Source organism: Lynx rufus, unplaced genomic scaffold (assembly GCF_022079265.1).
Source record: "Lynx rufus isolate CCGP_SWC_20201006 ecotype Redwood Valley unplaced genomic scaffold, mLynRuf1.p SCAF_3, whole genome shotgun sequence".
Taxonomy (NCBI): domain Eukaryota; kingdom Metazoa; phylum Chordata; class Mammalia; order Carnivora; family Felidae; genus Lynx; species Lynx rufus.
In genome coordinates this window covers 161,475,937-161,495,420 of record NW_025814845.1, presented here as the reverse complement: position 1 = coordinate 161,495,420, position 19,484 = coordinate 161,475,937, and the positions used below count along the sequence as shown (strand labels likewise).

The 19,484-nt window shown below is 38.9% G+C and overlaps 1 protein-coding gene across 4 annotated transcripts; it reads right to left on the bottom strand.

The window, feature by feature from the left end:
• Positions 1-1,526: 1,526 nt before the first annotated feature.
• GOLGA7 (golgin A7) lies at positions 1,527-19,168 on the bottom strand. Of its 4 annotated transcripts, none has more exons than XM_047091170.1 (6): positions 19,045-19,089; positions 18,702-18,833; positions 13,575-13,727; positions 6,748-6,849; positions 5,618-5,685; positions 1,527-2,933 (listed from the first exon to the last, which is right to left on the bottom strand). In XM_047091170.1, the coding sequence occupies exons 2-5, from the start codon at positions 18,810-18,812 to the stop codon at positions 5,647-5,649; spliced, it is 405 nt and encodes a 134-aa protein (XP_046947126.1). In that variant the 5' UTR covers positions 18,813-18,833; positions 19,045-19,089; the 3' UTR covers positions 1,527-2,933; positions 5,618-5,646. The 4 variants fall into 4 exon arrangements, with proteins under 4 accessions (XP_046947126.1, XP_046947125.1, XP_046947124.1 ...); XM_047091169.1 differs by having other exon boundaries at positions 5,618-5,680; XM_047091168.1 differs by lacking the exons at positions 5,618-5,685; positions 6,748-6,849; positions 19,045-19,089 and adding an exon at positions 19,096-19,168.
• Between the last annotated feature and the right edge of the window lie 316 nt (positions 19,169-19,484).

Sequence of the window (19,484 nt, the reverse complement as noted above, 5' to 3'; positions counted from 1 at the left end):
TTATAATTCACAGCCCATGTTTGCTACCCTGTACACATTTCCAAGTTTTGAGTACTGTGGAGTACTGTTGTAAAACCACTTACTACAGCTTTGGTGGGAGGAAGAATAAAATCCCTCACACCTTACACATTTGCAGATTAAAGTTGGTTTTTGTGTAATGCTTATATTGTTTATCCTCCAACCAAACACAGATGAGGACGAGGATCACTTATTGGCATCGTCAATGATACACAGAATAATAAAAAGGACAAAGTAGGAGTTGGTGGCTTATTCATTATTTACATACCAATGTACTTCAGATTTTTTTGAATGTAATTCCTTTCCTTTCCCTGGGAATTCTTATCTACAGGACACTGGAATCCTCAAGAGTAGTTATCTCTATGCAAGTCTACTCTAGTGGAGTTTAAACCGCAGAGATCTTTCCAGTCTTAGAACTTTACAAGGGGAGTATACAAATCACTATATTATCAAGTCAAACACCTTACTAATCAAGATGTAATGAAGTAACTCTGCTAATGACCAGTCAGCCTGTATCTTACTCACTTAACAAACGTGTTAAATAGATGTAACACCCTGCATGATGATGCGTGGTTAGGGATAGATCCAAGGGTAGGTAGAAACCACTTCTGCCCTCATGGAGTCTGAAGGGTTAGGGTGGGGCAGGGAAGAGCAGTGTATAAATGAAATCTAGCACCAACACTCTGACCTCCCTTATATGGACTTAACAAAACAGGAAACAAAGCATGTTACTCTTGACAAACTATGACTTTAGGCTAGGAGCCAGGGCCAAGTGGAATACAGAAGGAACTCAATTCAGGTCTAATGACCTCCTTTCTGAATACTGGCTACCTGAGTACTATTTACTCTTTATTAGTGTAATTGGGAAGCTGAAAATCTTATAAAGAAAAATAATTTCACAAAAATCAGAATATGGACTATATAAGCAGTTATTCTCTACAAATGCACTTCATTTTAAAAACAGTCATCAGATGATCCAAGATAGCTAACAATACTGATTTTTTCCTAATGAAACATCCTAATCTTTAAATTTTTTAAATGTTTATTTAATTTTGAGAGAGGGAGAGAGAGAGAGAGAGAGAGAGAGAGAGAGAGGAGTGGAGGAGGGGCAGAGAGAGAGAGAGAGAGAGAGAGATACAGAATCCGAAGAAGGCTCCAGGCTCTGAGCTGTCAGCACAGAGCCCAACGTGGGGCTTGAACCCATGAACTGTGAGATCATGACCTGAGCCGAAGTTGGACGCTCAATCGACTGAGCCACCCAGGCACCCCAAACATCCTAATCTTTTATTTCCTTAATCGAATACATTTTTTACTATTAGGGACTATTTCTTGGTGTTTATATTTAGCTGAAATATCTGCCTCTTATGAGATAAAGCATATAAACTGAAAAGTATGATGAATGTAAGGTGTCTAAAAATTGTCTACACAGATTCTACAAGTATTATTTATCTGCCAAATTTAATACCGTATCACTTTACCAAATCACAACAAATACGACACAGAGACAATTTGTTTAAGAAAAGTTTTACTAATGTGTTATTATTTCAGCAAAGTTATTGCAACAGGTTTAAAAGGCAGAGAGATACACTATCACAGGCTATAAAGTAACAAAGGAATTTTATACAATTAAAATATTACACAGACTGATGGGATTTACTGAATAACAGATCCATAAAAGAAACTAAATCTGAAAGATTAAATCCAGTATTAGCACCTACAGTATCTCTGAAAGTAAAACTTTTGTTTCATTCTTTCCTAATATATTTCTTAACTTTCTTGCAAATACAGTGCTCTCAAAACCCCGAAGATGAATGAAGGGCATAAGAAACCCTGACACTAAGAACATACAGCCAGAAGAACTATAAACACGAACTCGGACTTGAGAGTTTTAGTTGGAAATCACTGAACTTACTGTACTTGAACCAATCCTAAGATTTCTGTGCACTGAATACTGTATATGAGGAAAAGTCTATGAATCATAAGGTTTGCCAGTAGGGACAGTTAAAAATTAGCAATATACGGTATTATTCCTATCAAATTTTTTTCTCATAAGTTATATTTATAACAAAACTATAATTAAAATATTTATTATACTTGCTTATTACACATTCAGGGACACAGCAGGGACATTTATGTGTTTGATGGTTTAGCATCCACTTTATTGTGCTTACTTATTTTTGTAAGGAACACGCAACACATACTACATCTTCCCAACATTCAAGGTAATGCAATAACAAAATTCTCCAAAGAAAAATAACTGGAAATTGCATTAAATACTGTTTTAATTAGGAATAACTGTTATAATAGAACAAGTAACATTATACATTGTTTTTCCAATGAGCTTCCGTTGGAGAAACTGAACAGCAGAAATAGATCTTTAAGATTTTGGCCATGGCAAAACTGGTAGGTCTATGAGATCTGGGAGATGCGTTAGCAAAACCACAGACACGGCCTACCTTTCACCAAAATCCCGGAGAAAAGCATTTTCTGAATTTGGGGGAAATAAGACTGAACACTGGCTAAGATGGGACTCACTGAAGTCTCAAGCCACCTGGGAAGCTGGCCCCAGGAATGAGAGAACCACTGTCCTGGTGGCAGGTAAGAAATGAATTTTGTGTTGGGCTGACCAACGGCTTATTTTATTAACGGCTTTGAATAAAAAAAGTGAAATGCTTCATTGTGTTTTCTCAGAAACTAATCAAGAGATTACAGAGTCCTACACAATTTGGAGACACAAAGTGGATGCTGAGTGACCAGAGGTCACTCCAGGTGTGGAATTTTAGAAAGTTAGTCCTTGGAGTAAATGGCACCGTGGCTCTGGCAGCAGATACAAAGGAATGATGCTCTGGAGAGGAGGTAGGGGACACTCTGCGATCGGCCAGTGGATAGATGAGGGTCCCAGCTGGAGGAGGGATCTGTAGTTAGGAAAAGGAGGAGTTTTAGAAAGGGATGCTAAAAATAACCTCTAAAACAAGTCTCTCACACCAACTGATCAGAGGTCCTAATAAGTGCGCTACGGTCTATCTAACAGAATACTTGGATCTGTACTAATTGACTAATAAGCAAGTACATAGCCCAGCAGTCCAGAAATGCAAGCCCTGTATATTTCTTATTCTTTTTTTTAAGAAGGATGATTCTTTTTATTTATTTTGAGAGAGAGAGAGAGAGAGAGAGAGAGAGAGAGAGAGAGAGAGAGAAAACGAATGAACATGAATGGGGCAGAAAGCGAGGGAAAAAGAGAATCCCAAGCAGGCTCTGCACTGTTAGCATGGAGCCTGACATGGGGCTCGAACTCATGAACTGTGAGATCATGACCTGAGCCGAAACCAAGAGGCAGAAGCCTAATCAATTGAGTCACCCAGGCACCCCAAGCCCTCTATATTTCAATCTCTGACCAATCATGCCATAAAATATAGTACAGCACAGGGTGAAGTAGCAAATCTGGGGCCAGGCTGCCTCAACTGCTGCCTACTAGTTTTTAGCTTTAGATAAGTAACTTAAGTTCTCTGTGCCTGAGTTTCCTCATCTGAAAAAACTGGGATAATACTACCTACTTTGTAGTGTTGTTGTGATGATTAAAATTAAGCATTTAGAATAGTGCAGGCACATAATAAACACCAACAAAAGTTAGCTATTTTTATCACCACTAATTTATTGTGACAGAATGATACATTCCAATTTTTTAAATAAAGAAGATAATCCAAAGAGAAAACACCATCAATCTTTAATAAAGATATTTTAAGTGTTTTTTTAATAAAGGCCATCTCCATGATTTGTGTATTTTCTTTTTTGTTGTTGTTGTTAAAATCATTAGCTCTCATATAATGCTTCAACCTGCAGAAAACTTAGAGACTTAAGAAAAATGGCAGAATCGAATTAATTATTCTTACAGTTTCTCCCCCTCCTCCAAGACCTCAGCCCATGCTAGATCCTGGCCTGAGGAACACACAGCTCTAAAAACTAAATTGAACAAAAATATTTGCATTCATGAAACTATCCAGAAGTTCCTAAAGTAAATCTTTCCCATTTCAAAATTTCACAGTTGCCTAACTATTGATAGATTAGTCTCTGGTGTGTAATTGCTCAAAACCCCACACCACCTCAGAAAGACATTATATTTAGCAATAATAGCTGCAAAACGAGTCATGACAAATGGGTTGTGCCAAGTCAACACAGCTGCAATTGATAAAATAAACTTATTCCAATGGCACATAACAAAAACCACACTTTAAGGTTCCCGGTTGCTCAACTGAGAAATGCCAGTTTGGAAATTGTACACGAGAAAGTGTATGAACAAGTAACACTAAGTGTTCCCAAACAAGTCCTTTTTAAAAGAAATGAGACACTTGGCAGAGGATGTCATTATTTAGATTTTCGGCTTTCAAAGTCAAAGAATTCAGGTGACAACTTCACTAGTGCTAAAAGGTGGCAGCCTTGGAATGCTGGTTGGTTTATAGGGTTTGATAAATTGTGCAGGGGCAGACAAAATGTATTTTTAAAGAAAGTCTTGAAAAAAAAAAGGGGAAGATAAACAATAATCTGATGAACTCTTCCCTTTCCCCATGTTTCTGCTGCTGCAAGTACTTATACGAAGCATGGTGTAAAAACTGGTTTTCTGGTCAATCAGGCTTGGGTTCATATCCCAAAACGTGTTAAACTGAATGATTTTGAGAACACCATTTAATCTATTTGTACCTTGGTTTGCTCATCTGTGAAATGGAGAAAATACTTTGCAGAATTCTTATAAGAATGAGAAATACCATTTGTATAATACCTGGCACAGAGCAGGTGCTCTCAAAGTGGCAGTTATTATTGTTGTTGCCCTGGAAGGAAGAGTATGTCTGCTTTGGTAGCATCTGTTTCTGTGCTGTGAGTTAGTGACACATACCTGCAAACGGCCAATCAGGAAAGTACGGTAGCAGAGCACTGTAGAAAGTGTATGTGACTGAAATCAGCAGAAACCATGAGGTACGATTTTCTGTTACTTAGAAGGCTATGCTCATGTACTATGGCTTCCACGTTATTTGCTTACAGACTCCCATCAGTACTGACTAATGTATTTCTCACTTATTCAGAGTCATTATATGGATATAGAAGAACATAAATATTCTAAACAAAAGAATTACATTTATGGTTCTACCTACTAAGGGTATGGTTTCTTCTACAGGGCAATGAAGCCACTTAAATAAATGAAATATTCAGAATCTCCCCCTCCACTCTGAAATGTTTCTTTGGTTATTAAAGCCATTCATCATATGGGCAGGGCAATCGCTGAAATGATTTTTATATGCAAAATCCAACTATTTGAATGTCTAGGATTGCCTTGAAATACTAAAACAAGAACCCCCCCCCCAAAAAAAAACAAAACATGCCCTAAAACAAAGTAAGAAAACCAGTCTGAAAATAGTACAGGGGGAAAAAAAATCAGGATTAAATTCTAGATCACCAAATGGAATTTGGGCTAAATACACATTTTAAATATAAAGCCAATACAGGGAATATGCCATAATCTAAAGATTTATTTACCATGCAGGAAAGAAAATTCACACATGCTACAAATGATAAAAACTGCATATATGTCATATAATTTTATTTTTACCTTTAATTCGATGGTTTATCTCCCACTGCTCATGCCTCTGTCTTCATAAATGGTGATTTCAATCTAAACAGCATGGCTGTTAAGAAAACACACTGTAGAGTGGAACATATAAAAGGGGACCATGGCAAGATGGTGTGTGTGATCTGTGCACTTTGCTGTCAATTCGCTTTGCTCATTTTTAAATTATTAAGGATTTCTCCTACCCAAGTTAAACATGATGCTTTCTCCATCTTGCCAAAATCTTCAAGAAATGTAACTGCCTGCAGTACTCCACATGTCCTCCCTCTCAAACACTGATTATTTATTTTTTGAAGAAAGAAAAAAAAAATTCTGGAAAAAGATGCTATAGTGTAGAAGCTAGAGGGTTCTTGGCTGAGAACTGAAGGAGGTAATGAATTCAGGGGTTCAAAATGCCCTGAAATTATTTGCTAACTTTTTCCTGGGAGAGGGTTCATGACCTCTAAAAGTTTAAGAACCACTGCTGTGGAAGATAATAAAACTGCTGAAATTATTATCAGCTGGAAGGCCTGGGATTATCTGACCTAGGTTTTTAAAAAAATTTATTTTACTCATTACTCCAGTTATCAAGTTAAATTAGTTTTCTTGCAATTTTATTTACCAAATTCACTTAGTGAGTTTCAAAGCTTACTGCCTCTAAAAATATGCACAGTATGTCAAAGGTAATGAAATGATACATCTGGCAGCTGTAACTGATTTCAACTAGTCAGATGAACCCCCATGGAACTGCAATTCATTTGGATGACAAGTCTCGCCACACATGAGTTTATGCATTTCAAAGAGGCTATAGGTTCAGAGTTTCTGCAGCTGAAATGCATTACTCATACCACCCCCATTATTACTACAAGATGCCCTCAGAACCACCAAGAAAGACGGTAACCAGAATATTAAACAATCCAGAGACCTGCACAATTGCAAAGGAAGGAGACTTGCTTTAAGAAAAATGTTGGAGACAAGAGGCTTATGGTAGGTATGCAATTCACACAGAAGATTTCTAGGGCAAATAAATACATGAGAAAGGAGTTAAATTCTCTCCAGGTGATGCCCAAGAGTACTGTCAAAATTTTCTTTTTATAGATATTTAGACCTTATGATCTGGACTAAAAAGATACAACTCGAAGTCCTCTCTCAATGGGATCTGTCAGGAGGAGGCCTTGGGGAGCATATATCTTCTCATTCTGCTCTTGAATGTATTTGGACACTTTCTTCAGAACCTGACAGAAAAGAAACACCACAGCTTTTTATGTCATCATCAGATTTTACCTTAGGTAGCAGCTGGATCTCCAAATACTCAGGCAGTGGAATTAGTTTTCAAAACCAGAAACAGATATTCATATGGAGGGATACAGCTCTGAGTATGTGGCACACACCAGTTGTACACGACATTCAGCACAGTCTGATGGACTCGGCGAGTCACAAGTTATCTTCAATACGGTGAAAGTGCAAATGCACACAAAAGCATGAGTGCCGGCCCCTCCTCCCCGCCCTGTCGTCTCAATCCTGGATACAGAGAAATAAGTGGATGCTCACATACACAAAAGTTAGTTGTACTTTTCCCTTTCCCACTCATAATGTGTTGTCAGTGTGATACCTTCTAATACCAAGAGTACTTCTTGGCCTTCCGTCCCCTTTAACACTGAAGAACTGCTGTTTCTCGTTTGTATGTTTTCATCAATTGTAAGTAATGATACAAAGTTGGCCCATAACAAAAGATAGAAGATAGCCCAGTTAGTTTAAAACGGAAAAGTTTATTTCCTTTGTAAAGCACGTGACTGTCAGTGGCTATGGAGTTTCTGATGACAAGTGTCTTCCATCATTTCCGTGTCTGCATATAGTGCTACTCTGTAGTTTGCTCTTGTGTCCTCGATGGGAACTTCAATTTATAAGTTTAGCATTAAGGTTGTAAAAGTCAAAGCAAATGCAGACAAAAACCAGATAGGATACAAAGGAACTTCTGGAAATTGCCAAATATCCAGCTTTAATAAGGGCAATTTTGAGACCGATAAGCTAGGGGAAAATAAATCTTAAAAGTTATATACAAAATCAAAGAGTTACATGTTTTATTTCAGATTCAAAGTCATCATAATAACCCTTTTTTTGGCTCTAATGTTCAAAAAGGCTTTGATCCAGTTCTTTAATTACTATATATTTTCTTAAATTCATACTACGAGAATACAATAAAGTCACAGATAAGCGCAATCACAACATAAAGGGGAAAAAGAACTGTATGAAAATAGTTGGAAATTAAGAAACAATTTAAGAGTGGGTCTACAATGCACTGGGGCAAACTAACAAAATTAGGATGCTACAATTTAGGTACTTTCGTATAAATTGATTTAGAATTTAAAACACTAGGTAGTCTGTATAGTGGATTTTCTTACTGAAGGAAAGTGAAATTTAAATAAATTCATTCAAGTTACATCTTTGGGAATACTACAATCTCATGTTCTAAAAGAGCATGATATCATTAAAAGAGCAGTCTGCAGGGTTAAGTAGTGAATTAAGAATACCACCACTTCTGGGGCAGTTGGGTGGCTCAGTCGGTTAAGTGTCTGACTTCGGTTCAGGTCATGATCTTGCAGTTTGTGGGTTCGAGCCCTGCATCTGGCTCTGTGCTGACAACTCAGAGCCTGAAGCCTGCTTCACATTCTGTCTCCCTCGCTCTCTGCCCCTCCACAACTCATGCTCTCTCTCAAAAAATAAACATTAAAAGAAAAAACTTAAAAAATACCACTTCTAAAGAATTTTTTTTTTTTTTTTTTTTTTACCTAATTACCTGAAGTAATACAAATATCATTCTATTTTCAACTCACAAAGAACCTGAGTAATGCTTGGTCTTTATGGGCAAAAAAAAAATCTTAGGTACTTTTTATCAGTTTATCAATCATGCTAAAATAACAAATGTAAGGAAGTAGCCCATAAAGGTGCCCAAGTCAGGACTCTCAATCTTCTGTCCAATTTCTTTCCCAGCTTATCTGACAGAACTGGAAATTGGAGAGTCGGTGTGCCCTCACTCCAGTACCTTTACACTAGGGGGTGGCAGTCAGAAAAGCGTCTGCATGGCTGGTTGCAAAGAAAGGATTCCTTCAGAACAGCTTTCCTCCCTCACTCCTTGGGCACAGGTTACGAGCAAAGAAATAGCATGCCTTTATTTGATTCAAGCATTAACTTTGATGTGCAAAGTTTTTACTTAAATTTTAATAACATTCATGTGCACTTAGGTATCAGTTCAGAAACAAAACAATGTCTTCTTTTTGCATAAGCTCCAAATCCTCTTAATATTGCTCTGCGGAAGGCAGGACTGTCTTAGTCTCTTCAGCAACAAGAAAGCTTTAACATGAGTAAACTCACACTGCGTCCCAGGCAGGACAAATCAGCATGCTCACTCCTAGGAAGCTTTATGTTGACATTTTGCTCACAGTTTATTATTTTTGGTAAATCAATGTCAAAACAAACAAGAATATTGGACAAAATTATCTGTTATCCTCAAACCCTCAACAAAACCTCAATCTGTGTAATATTTACAAAGCTGAAGACAATCCAACCTCAGCAAAGACTATTTATTATCCTCCTTGAGAATATTAAACTGGAGAAAGCCTCAAGAAGAAATACAGACCTTTAAGAAAAACTATCCTAAGTGCGGCTAAGCAAGAAAAGCAGGATCTTAGTATTTTCAGAAAATATCTAAGTTCCTTCTAATGTGTTCCTTTTACAGATTACAGCACATAAGCAGAAAGGATGTTATGAACCAGGCAGACAGCTACTGCGAGGAGAAGCTTCTACGAGCCCATTTGTTCCCCAATTATAATGGGCAGCAACAATAGAGAAATAACACTGAAGTCTTTATCTTCATTTTAAATCAATAAATAGCACATTACAGGGGAAAAAAAGCATGATTGTTCTAGTGAGTTTTAAAAGGCTTATTTACAATTTCAAAAAATTTAACCCACATGACAAAGCGTAAGTACTATTATATTAGGCTTTCTGTTTGTAGGTTGAAAATTTTAGTCTTTAAAACAATACAGACTAAATGACTCAAGCCTGTCCTTTCATAAAGTAGAAAATAATAGCACAGAAATTCCTAAGGGACAAACTGGAGGGAGGGAGAAGGCAGCTTTTCTTACACTTTTATCATTTTATCAAAACTACAAATATACATTTAAAATTTTTCTTTTGAAAGTATAAATACATCATATCTTAATTAGGACCATTCCAGCTGTTCACTTTGCGTGATCTAGTTATTCATTGTCCAGTAAAATCACCTACTTAAAACATGTAGCCACACCTTAAATTTTGGTTTCTTGACTAATTTTATTTGGTCTTTACTCGCTTTATAAAACCCCGTAAAAAGAAACTTTGGTTAGACATATAAAGTAGTGCCTTCTATATTGCCTATGAACCTAAGTGAAAACATATATTAGGATCAATACATTTCCACTTTATTTCTGATACTGAGAACTGCCTTTCAAGACTAGTAATTAAAGGGATATATATATATTTTAATTTTAATTAATTAATTTTTAGTAGGCTCTGCACCCAATGTGGGACTTGAACTCACAACCCGGAGATCAAGAGTTGCATGCTCTACCAACTGAGCCAGGCAGGTGCCCCCAGTCAAAGGGATTTTAATTAAAAGCTACCAAATGTTTTAGCAGCTAAATAAGCCAGCAGCTGCTAAAAAAGATTACTCATATTTGAAAAAAAATTGTATATGAGTTCACAAATGCCTGATTAAATCATGTATGTGTGTATATATGTAAACACTTAAGTTAGTGTATGTGTATATATGTAGATACACTAAATTCTCACTTATTTTAAAATTTTATTTTTATAATAATATCTCTATTTTTATTTTATTTTAGAGATAGAGAGCACATGCACACACTTGTGCAAGGGAGAGGGCTACAGGGAGAGAGGGAGAGAGAGAAAGAGAGAGAGAATGAGAGAATCTTAAGCCGACTCTACGTTCAGTGCAGAGCTCAACGTGGGGCTCGATCCCACAACCCTAGGATCATGGTCTGAGCCAAAATCCAGAGTCAGATGCTCAACTGAGTCACCCGGGTACCTCTTAAAGATTTTATTTTTAAGTAATCTTCACACCCAACGTGGAGCTCGAACTCGCAGCCCCAAGATCAAGAGTCGTTCGCTCTACTGACTGATCCAGCCAGGTGCCCCTTATATTTATCTTAAGAAAACACTATTTATTATTAAGCATCTACCATATGTAAGACAATACATTAATTCTAATACCCATTTTATAGTTGAAAGAATTCAGATTAATTTGTCCATGATCCTATAATTAGTGAATGACTTGGCTGGAACCCAATTACCCATTTCTTTTTACAACTGACATTAGAAGGAGGTTTCTGTATCTATTTCAGTAAATGCACATGGATAAATAAAAGTTAACTGAAATCGTATCAACAAATGTGAAATGTAGTGAAATGACAACTCTACTAGGCTTGAACAAAATACTCTCTCTGGAGGATGTAATTCTACTTTAAATTGGCAATATTACATACTTCTTTAAATGACCATCCCCGGATGACCTAGTTTCTATCCATATGAATTCAGCCTTACCCTCCCCTCCTACATCCAGCTTCTCATTCAATCTTGGTTCTACTATCAACATATTCCTTGAATTTGTTCACTTCCTTCTATCTCTACTGCTCTGTTCCCTGTCCAAGCTATCGTCATCTCTTGTCTGGATTTCTATGGAGCATTGTACCTGGTTTCCCTACTTCCACTTTTGTATCTTTTTTTCCCTCCAGAGCAAAGAAATTGCTTTAAAATGAAAATCTGATCATATCACTCTCCCGCTTAAGACCTTGAAATAGCTTCCCCCCTGCACTGAAAATAAAGTCTGAACATCTTTCCATGGACTACACACTCCTACATGACACAGCTCCTTCCTTACCTCTCCAAATTCACCTACAGCCCCTCTCTTCCACACTGGCCTTCTTACAATTCCCAGGACCCATCATGCTCTCTGGGCCTTTTTATTTACCATCTCTCTGCCTGAATGGTCTGGACGATTTGCAGCCTTCACTTAGCAGCTTAAATGTTACCATTTCAGTGGCCTTTTCTGACCACACAATCTAAATTAGGTCTCTCCTATTATTTTCTATCATGGGAAAGTTTGTTTTCTTCAAGACGTTTATTGCCATTAATAATTTGGTTGGTTTTGTTTCCTTAACATCAGTTGTTACCACTAAATTATAAATACTACAAGGTCAGTAACCATGTTTGTCCTATTCCATTATATCCCCTGTGCATTGTTTAGCACATAGTAGGCTTTCGATAAATATTTATCAAATGAATGAAACCCTTGTCCCTTCACTCAGCAAGTGTACTATTAAAGAGAAGCTGCTAAGACAAAACACAGACTGAAAGCTGATACTGATCCTTTACAACTTCTGATTTTGAATATTAAACAGGAATGAAAGTTGGCTGCTTCTCTGTGTAATATGGAGAAAAATATAACAACTGATTTAGTTATTTAGATATACCCTTTTTAGTAACACTAACACAATTCATGTCAGGATGCTAATGAATATGGCAGCATCTCCAGCCAGTAACTCACAAAAATAATTTAGCTGCAACTCTCTGCTCTCTACTACACAGAGTGCAAGACAATCACGGGGACAGTTCTGTTGTGTGGGGTATAGTACAGATACCTGTATAGCATTTCAGTTGCTAAACATGCTCAAAATTAAATGATGTATTAGGGGTTTACTCTGATTGGCTTAAATTCATTCAATACACATTCAGTGAGCACCTAATGCACCCAGGGCATGGTGTTATGCATGAAGAGGGACACAAAACAGTTAAGGCACTGTCCTTGACCTCAAGAAAAATACATACTTAAAGGGCAAATAAGAAAGCAAACTGCTACATTCAAAAGTCCAGAGAGGTAAGTGCCAGGAAAGAGACATAAATAAAATGCGGGGATACATAGGTCAGAAAGATACTAATTAGAAGAGTAAGGAAAGGTTACAGGACAGAGGCACCTAAGGGTTTGGTGAGACTTGAACACAGGGAGAGTGGCACTATAGGTGGAGGAAAACCTAGGAGGGTATGTTTGGTGCCCAGCGAGGAAGCGGGTTTGGCCAAAAGATACAGTGAGAAAAGGGCGGGAGAAAGCTGGAAAGGGAGGCCTGAGGTCAGCTGGAGAAAGGGCTTGAGCTTTACTCACTGGCAGTGAATGGGAAGCCAGGAGAGGCCTCCGAATTTATAGGAGTGCTAGAGGAAGAAATGCAGTGTCCATGAAGGCAGCAATAGATGGTTTGGGCAAGTGAAAGAATGGAAGAAATGAAACTCATCACACTATTTCGACAGTCTAAGAGGTAATAAGGGTGTACATTAGAAAAGTGGCAGAAGAAATCATGAAAAGTTAATGAATGGGAAAATAGCAGATATTTCAGTCTTTGACAACTGATAAATTTTTCCCTCTTCTTCATCCCCCACACCTAAAGATGGTACTGAAAAAGGAAGGGTGTTATTAAACAAAATGGGGAGGTGTGAGGTTTGCCTTTTGGACATCTACATTGAGAAGCTGGCACCTCCAGGTCTAGCAGGCAGTTGCAAAGAGAAGAACTCAAGCTGGAGGATAAGACTGAAGACAGAGACTTGGGGAAAAAAGTAAAAGGATTCTCAAAAAGCTAGATAGAATGAGAATACAGATCTTCTACAATCTTAAGTGTAAGTCAATTTGAACATTGGTATGTCAACTCTATGTTAACAGATGAATTTTGACTGGTTTCTGAAGACTCAGGAATCTCTACTATGTGCTCTCTACACAGGAGCAATGACAGAATTTGAATTATTATTATAAATGCCCCTTGAAATTTTATGGCAACTGTTACCATGTAAACATGAATATATCAATTCACCTTTTTTATGATTTTAAGAGATTTCGTGAAAACAAAGGTTGGCTCACCTTCTCATAATGAGTTTCCATGCATAAGAAGATGGTGTAGGCTGTTAGGCAAGCCAAACAGCCTTCAAGATATGATTGGCCCCCAAGCTTCTCTGCTTCTGCATAAAGGTTATTTAGAGTTCGAACTGTTTCTTCAAACTGCTGCCTATCAATCTGTATGGAAAAAAGAATTTAAAGTAAGTTTTGGAAAAAAGATCAGCCACTCACTAATGCTGGCTATCACTAATTGATTCTGCTGTTCTGTCAACATTCTTATCTAATAGTTGGCAAACCTCCTGGATGATTAAATCAGGACCTATGTTACTGAAACTGCTTAGTTTTTTTTTTTTTTTTAAATCTTATCCCTCTTATGGACACTGGATATCTTCAAGGCTCAGTATGGTGTCTCTTTATTCTCTACACTGAGTTTCAAGTAACTTAATAAAATTATACAATCCTTCCATTTTCCATTCACTTATATTCACATTTACTGAGCACCTATCATCAGATGTTAGGACAGGCCTTTGAGGAAGATGAACAAGACACTCAGTCCTCCAGGAGTTGACAAGTCATGTAAGCAGAACAGGTATGTAAACATAAAGACATAATAAATTGACAAAGTACTACAGTGGGCACATATATAAAGTATGGCGGGAGCACAAAAGGAAGGAGAAGTTCTCTTTATCTGGAAAGGACAGGTAATCTTTTTATTGTTTTAAAGTTTTTTTAAATCTAAATTCCAGTGAGTTAACATACAACGTAATATTAGTTTCCGGTGTACAACATAGTGATTCAACACTTCCATACATCACTTGGTGCTCATCACAAGTGCATTCCTTACTCTCCATCACCTGTAAGTTGGTAATCTCTAAGAGCAGGTAATCTTAAATTGAGTCCCTAAACACTGGAATTTACTAAAAGCTCACACTGAACAAGGCAAAATCTCAAACTATCACACAATGCTTCACACCAAGTCATTCCTGTTACCCTTCTATTCAGTGACACCATTATCCCACATTGACCCTAATACTACCATTGTCTTCCATTTTCACTCTAATCATCTGCTTTCACTTTCTTCTGCTAACAGTACTTTCACATCTCAGTGCTCTACCCTAGGATTTTCATCCCATTAGTAGAGTATTTCATGCCACACTATCATTCTTGGCAACAAAGGACAACTTATCTGTCCTTACTATAGGGCCCCTCTCACACAAACTCCCTTATTCCTGAAACGAGTAGAGTAACTCCTTACATATGAATGCTCTCCTTTATGAAGTCTATACATATAGACTCAGAAAAAAGTCAAAGGACTTCAATATACAGTTTGAGACAAAACAGTCCCACGAACATAATTTTTTAAAATGTAAAACAATTTATGGTCATCATCCTTAAGCTATTAAAACCCTTTAGGTTAGAGGCAGTTGTGATCATTGTTTTGTTCTGCGTGTGGAAAAACTGTGAGGATGCGGTGAGCCAACGGCATGAAAAACTTTAATGTGAACTTTAAAATGGTGGTGGCTCTCCTGCTTTTTCAATAGGAACTACTTTTAATTTCCTAGAATATTAAGAGTTTCTGAAAAGGGCTGGATGGGCAGAGATGGTGCGGGAAGCCGCCACTTGAAGAGCAGTCATTTGGAGAATTGACGTCAAGAGTTCTCATTCCCTGAAAATGAATTCTATTCACTCTGCAAACAAATATTTGTAACAAATTGTTATCTTTACCTAATTATGCCTAAAATAACACCTTCAGTTTGTCACATCAGCAAATCCACAAAAGTCTAAATAATTTCAAACACTCACAATTGATTTACTTAAATGTTATGATCTGATAAGGAAGGTTCCATGAATTATTTACGTTTCTTTGGCTTCGTGATTCAAAACCATGGGCTCCAACCCAGAAACATCTTCTTTCAGATCAGAATTACTGATCATACTAGAAACATGAATTCTTAAAAAAGCTATTCCAAGACAGTAATGCTTTATAGGATGGAAACAAATCATAGATCATTAAAGAAAAACAAACAAACCAGCCCACCAACATGAAGGACTTTTTTACAAGGTTAAAAAAGAAATTTAAAAAGTCAAGAATTTCTTTGAAAGATTACTAAAAAAGAAAAGGGGAAAAAAGGTAAACAGCAGGGTAGACAGCAGCAAGGGCAAAGGACCTAACATATGAGGGTTCAACAGAACAAATGTGGGCATTTTTCTTTCACTCCCTTCACTATGAAAAATACCTTTCAGTATTCTCTCTTGAGTACCTGAAGACTGATATAGGTGCTATGACAAAATTGGGAGATTTGTGAAGTGGGAGCCCAACATAAATTTGGACTAATAAACATTGAAAATCAGAACGGAAATAGGAATCAGACTCCTTTTCCCAGAAATTTTGTTTCTTGTTGAATAATGTGGTAGAAAGCATGGGGCTGAAGCTTAAAGTGATCACAAGTCAAAGGTAATTTCTATGAACCAGATGCAGACACATATTTTAAAGGTATGTAGGGGAACAAATGCTTCAATTGTAGTTTACTCATTTCTCTCCTACCCAGACCCAGGGTGTCTAGATGTCTGTATTTTGGCTAAAGTGAGACTAAGGCTTTCTTTAAGAATTGTCCTGGCAACAAAGTACTTAAGCATCAAAGTATTACATTCTAACAGGCAACGGAAAAAGTAAACTTGTTAACAGGCAGAACGTGCCCTCACTCTCAGATTAAAGGGTACAAATGCCTGCGTGTGTGTGTGTGTGTGTGTGTGTGTGTGTGTGTGTGTTGCTTTAAAGTAATACAAAACATTGTATATTAGTTTCTTCCTCTATTAAATTGCCAAGTGTGATGTTCTCACAAAAGGAAAATCAGCCCCAGTGGCAGAGCAATCAGTACAATTTCTAGGGTAAGGAGTAGAGAAACAAAGACAGAAACCTTCCAATTTTCCATCAAACAAAGCAAGGAAAATTTAAACCTGTAATTTAAATTTGATTTCAACACATTAAAAGAAAAATCAAAAGCTCTCCCAAGCAGTTTAAAGCATAAACTAGTGTTTTAACCCAAACATTTAAAAAGAAAAAAAGAAGAAAAATCCTTCAAAGACACAATTGAACAGCACCAAATAACACTCCGTATAGTACTCAGAGTCATAAGCAGTTCTGGTCTATAATCTGAAGTCAAAGAAGTAAAAAGGCCTCCAGAATTTAGAAACATCAATTTTCGATAAAAATCAGTGGAGTACTGTGACTACATTGTGTTTCTGTATTCAGACTATAAAATAAAGGCTCTACCACACAGAGTGGAAGGCTAATGTGTTTCTGCATACATATATTTGGCTTAGTTATGAGTTAGAAGTTTGACTTTAAAACCTTTAAACAAAGAAATCTTGTAACATCCAAATAAGTGTATAGTTTACACTCTGATTTGAAAGTACATAAATAGTGTACATCAGACTTTCCATAAAAGGCTTGCAAATAAAACATTTGATCCATTTCATACAAACCCTAACACAGAAAACATGTTAACTGTGATGTTAAATTATTTAAAGAAAAAAAAACATTTGGTAGCTCTAGCCAGCAGGCATTGTGCTCAATTTCTACCTCTTCAAACCACAGTGGAAATGTCCAGCCAGTGTCAAGCTGAGTTAACTCATAACATCGAAATGATAAACTGTAGCGTTTATGTGGCATTTCACAGACAAACTAATATGAAACCTTCTTTAAAAGGCATATCTGATCTGGGGCACCTGGGTGGCTCAGTCTTATTAAGCGTCCTACTGCGGCTCAGGTCATATCTCGCAGTTTGTGGGTTCAAGCCCCGTGTGGGGCTCTGTGCAGACAGCTCAGAGCCTGGAAGCCGGGTTCCCATTTTGTGTCTCCCTCTCTCTCTCTGCCCCTCCTCTGCTCATGCTCTGTTTCTCTCTCTCTCTCTCAAAAATAAATAAACATTCAAAAAAAAAAAAAAAAGAAAGAAAGAAAGAAAGAAAAGAAAAGCATATCTGATCTTTCATTTGCATTTAAAGAAACATACTTGGGTCACTAACTTGACCACAGTGTTGAAGGACACTATAATTGATATACATTGATTTCCCAAACTTGGCAATCAGGTAGAACAACCTACCTTGTTACAAGCTGATTTTAAAGGACTGCTACACATTTCTCTAGCACAGACTCATCTACACCCACTTATCCCATGACCAGTATTTCTTACGCCCACACCCACAGCACACCTCATCACCTCAGTCGCTCACTTCCCAATCAAGGAGAAAAGAGCACAAAACTCTGCTCCCATCTTACCAGAAACTGACCTCTGAAAAGTAAACTGAATGTAAGGTAACATGGCTCAAGACCAAAAGATCTTTCTTTGGGTAGGTGAGCACATGCGGGCCCAAGAAAACACACAGTCACATATGCTCACTTCATTGTACTTTTAAAATAAAATTCACTGATTTTTTTCCCCCTAACTCTTACGAAAGAGGAAACAGTGCCTTCTTCCATTTCTGTGTGCAGAGTTGTCTGAGGGACCTATATCCTGAGGACAGTTTCAATATGCAAGCATCACAACGCAGGTGGCTCCCAGTGATCTTAACTGGGAACAACAAGTTGAAGGCCTTGTTCGGAGACATTTCCCTGTCCAGGTTTTCTAGGTTTTTCAGGTTCCAAGAAAGCCTGTCTGTAACTGTCTGGCACAGCATTTAATAAACCCTTTCTGCTGAGCAGTGCGACCAGCACAATGGCCACAAACGCCAGTCACAAGAATGATGATGATTACTCTTGCGTGGCGAAGTAGGAGGTCACAGTTTACAACATGCTGAGTTAGGTGGCTTGGAACCTCAGGAATTAGTTCCTCATCACTGTTGTCAATAACCCGGGTGGAGGTGTGGAGACGGCCGGGTAAGAAGACAGCTGGCTGGGTACAGATTCCCGGCACTCGGCACCACCGAGTTCTATAAGGCCATCACACTCAGGGGCTTGGCTTTATTCGTCCTCCTCCCAACACCGCATCTTGCTTAGTGGCCCTCCTTTGACCAAGGCACCTCCTTTGCCTGCCCCTCCTCAGAACCGCGAGGCAGGCATCAAACGGGTCTGGTGTCGGCCCATACTCCCTCCCGTCCCTGAAGAGCCCCCTCCCTCGCCCCAGAGCAGGTGTGGGGAGCCAGTCTGCGTACCCGGTTCTCCAGCTCCGCGGGGAACTTGGTCTGGAACTGGCAGCGTGTGCCACTGCTGTAGTCTCGCTGAATGAATACCTTCCCGGACACCGGCGCCTGCTGCGGCCTCATGGCGAGGACAGGACGGGCGCGCTGCGGGTTCGGGGAGACACCAACCACGGGTCAGATCCCCGGCCTGGACCAAAGACAGCCCCCCCACCCCCCCCCTCCCACCGGCCAAAGCAGCCCAAGGCCTCTTCCGCCCCACTCCCCTTCACCCATGCTGTCACCGCGGGCCTTTAGCTACAGCCCCGGCCCAGGCCCCGCGCCCCCCACAGCCCGGTTCGGCCCGGGAAACACGAACCCGCCTCCTCTGCCCTCCAGCTGCAGTCGCACCGCCTACGCCGTCACTTACGTCTTGCCGCAAAAGACCTCTTTCCCCGCCCCTCAGCTCGGCGTCCTGCCTCGAGGTGAGGACCCACCCTCTCCTCGGCCGTAAAGCGACTCTGGTGAGGCTGCGCGCTGCGGGGTGGAGGCGCGCTCAGCGGGCGGGGCCCAGGCTGACTCCGCCTCCCGCCCCTCCCGGAGGAGTCAATAAGGAAGGAAAAGCCTGGGCGGGGCGGGGAAGGGGAGAACTTTGGAGGGCGGTGTCTTGCCGACGGTTGCTGAGGTCTAAAACTCGGGATTTTCCCCGTTGTGTCATTTCCTTGTCACATTGTGTCATTTCCCTATTGATCGTCCAGGTAGTTTTTGATCACTGTTGTAAGGTGTTATTTTCACTCTTGATTGGATGTCCTAGCTTGC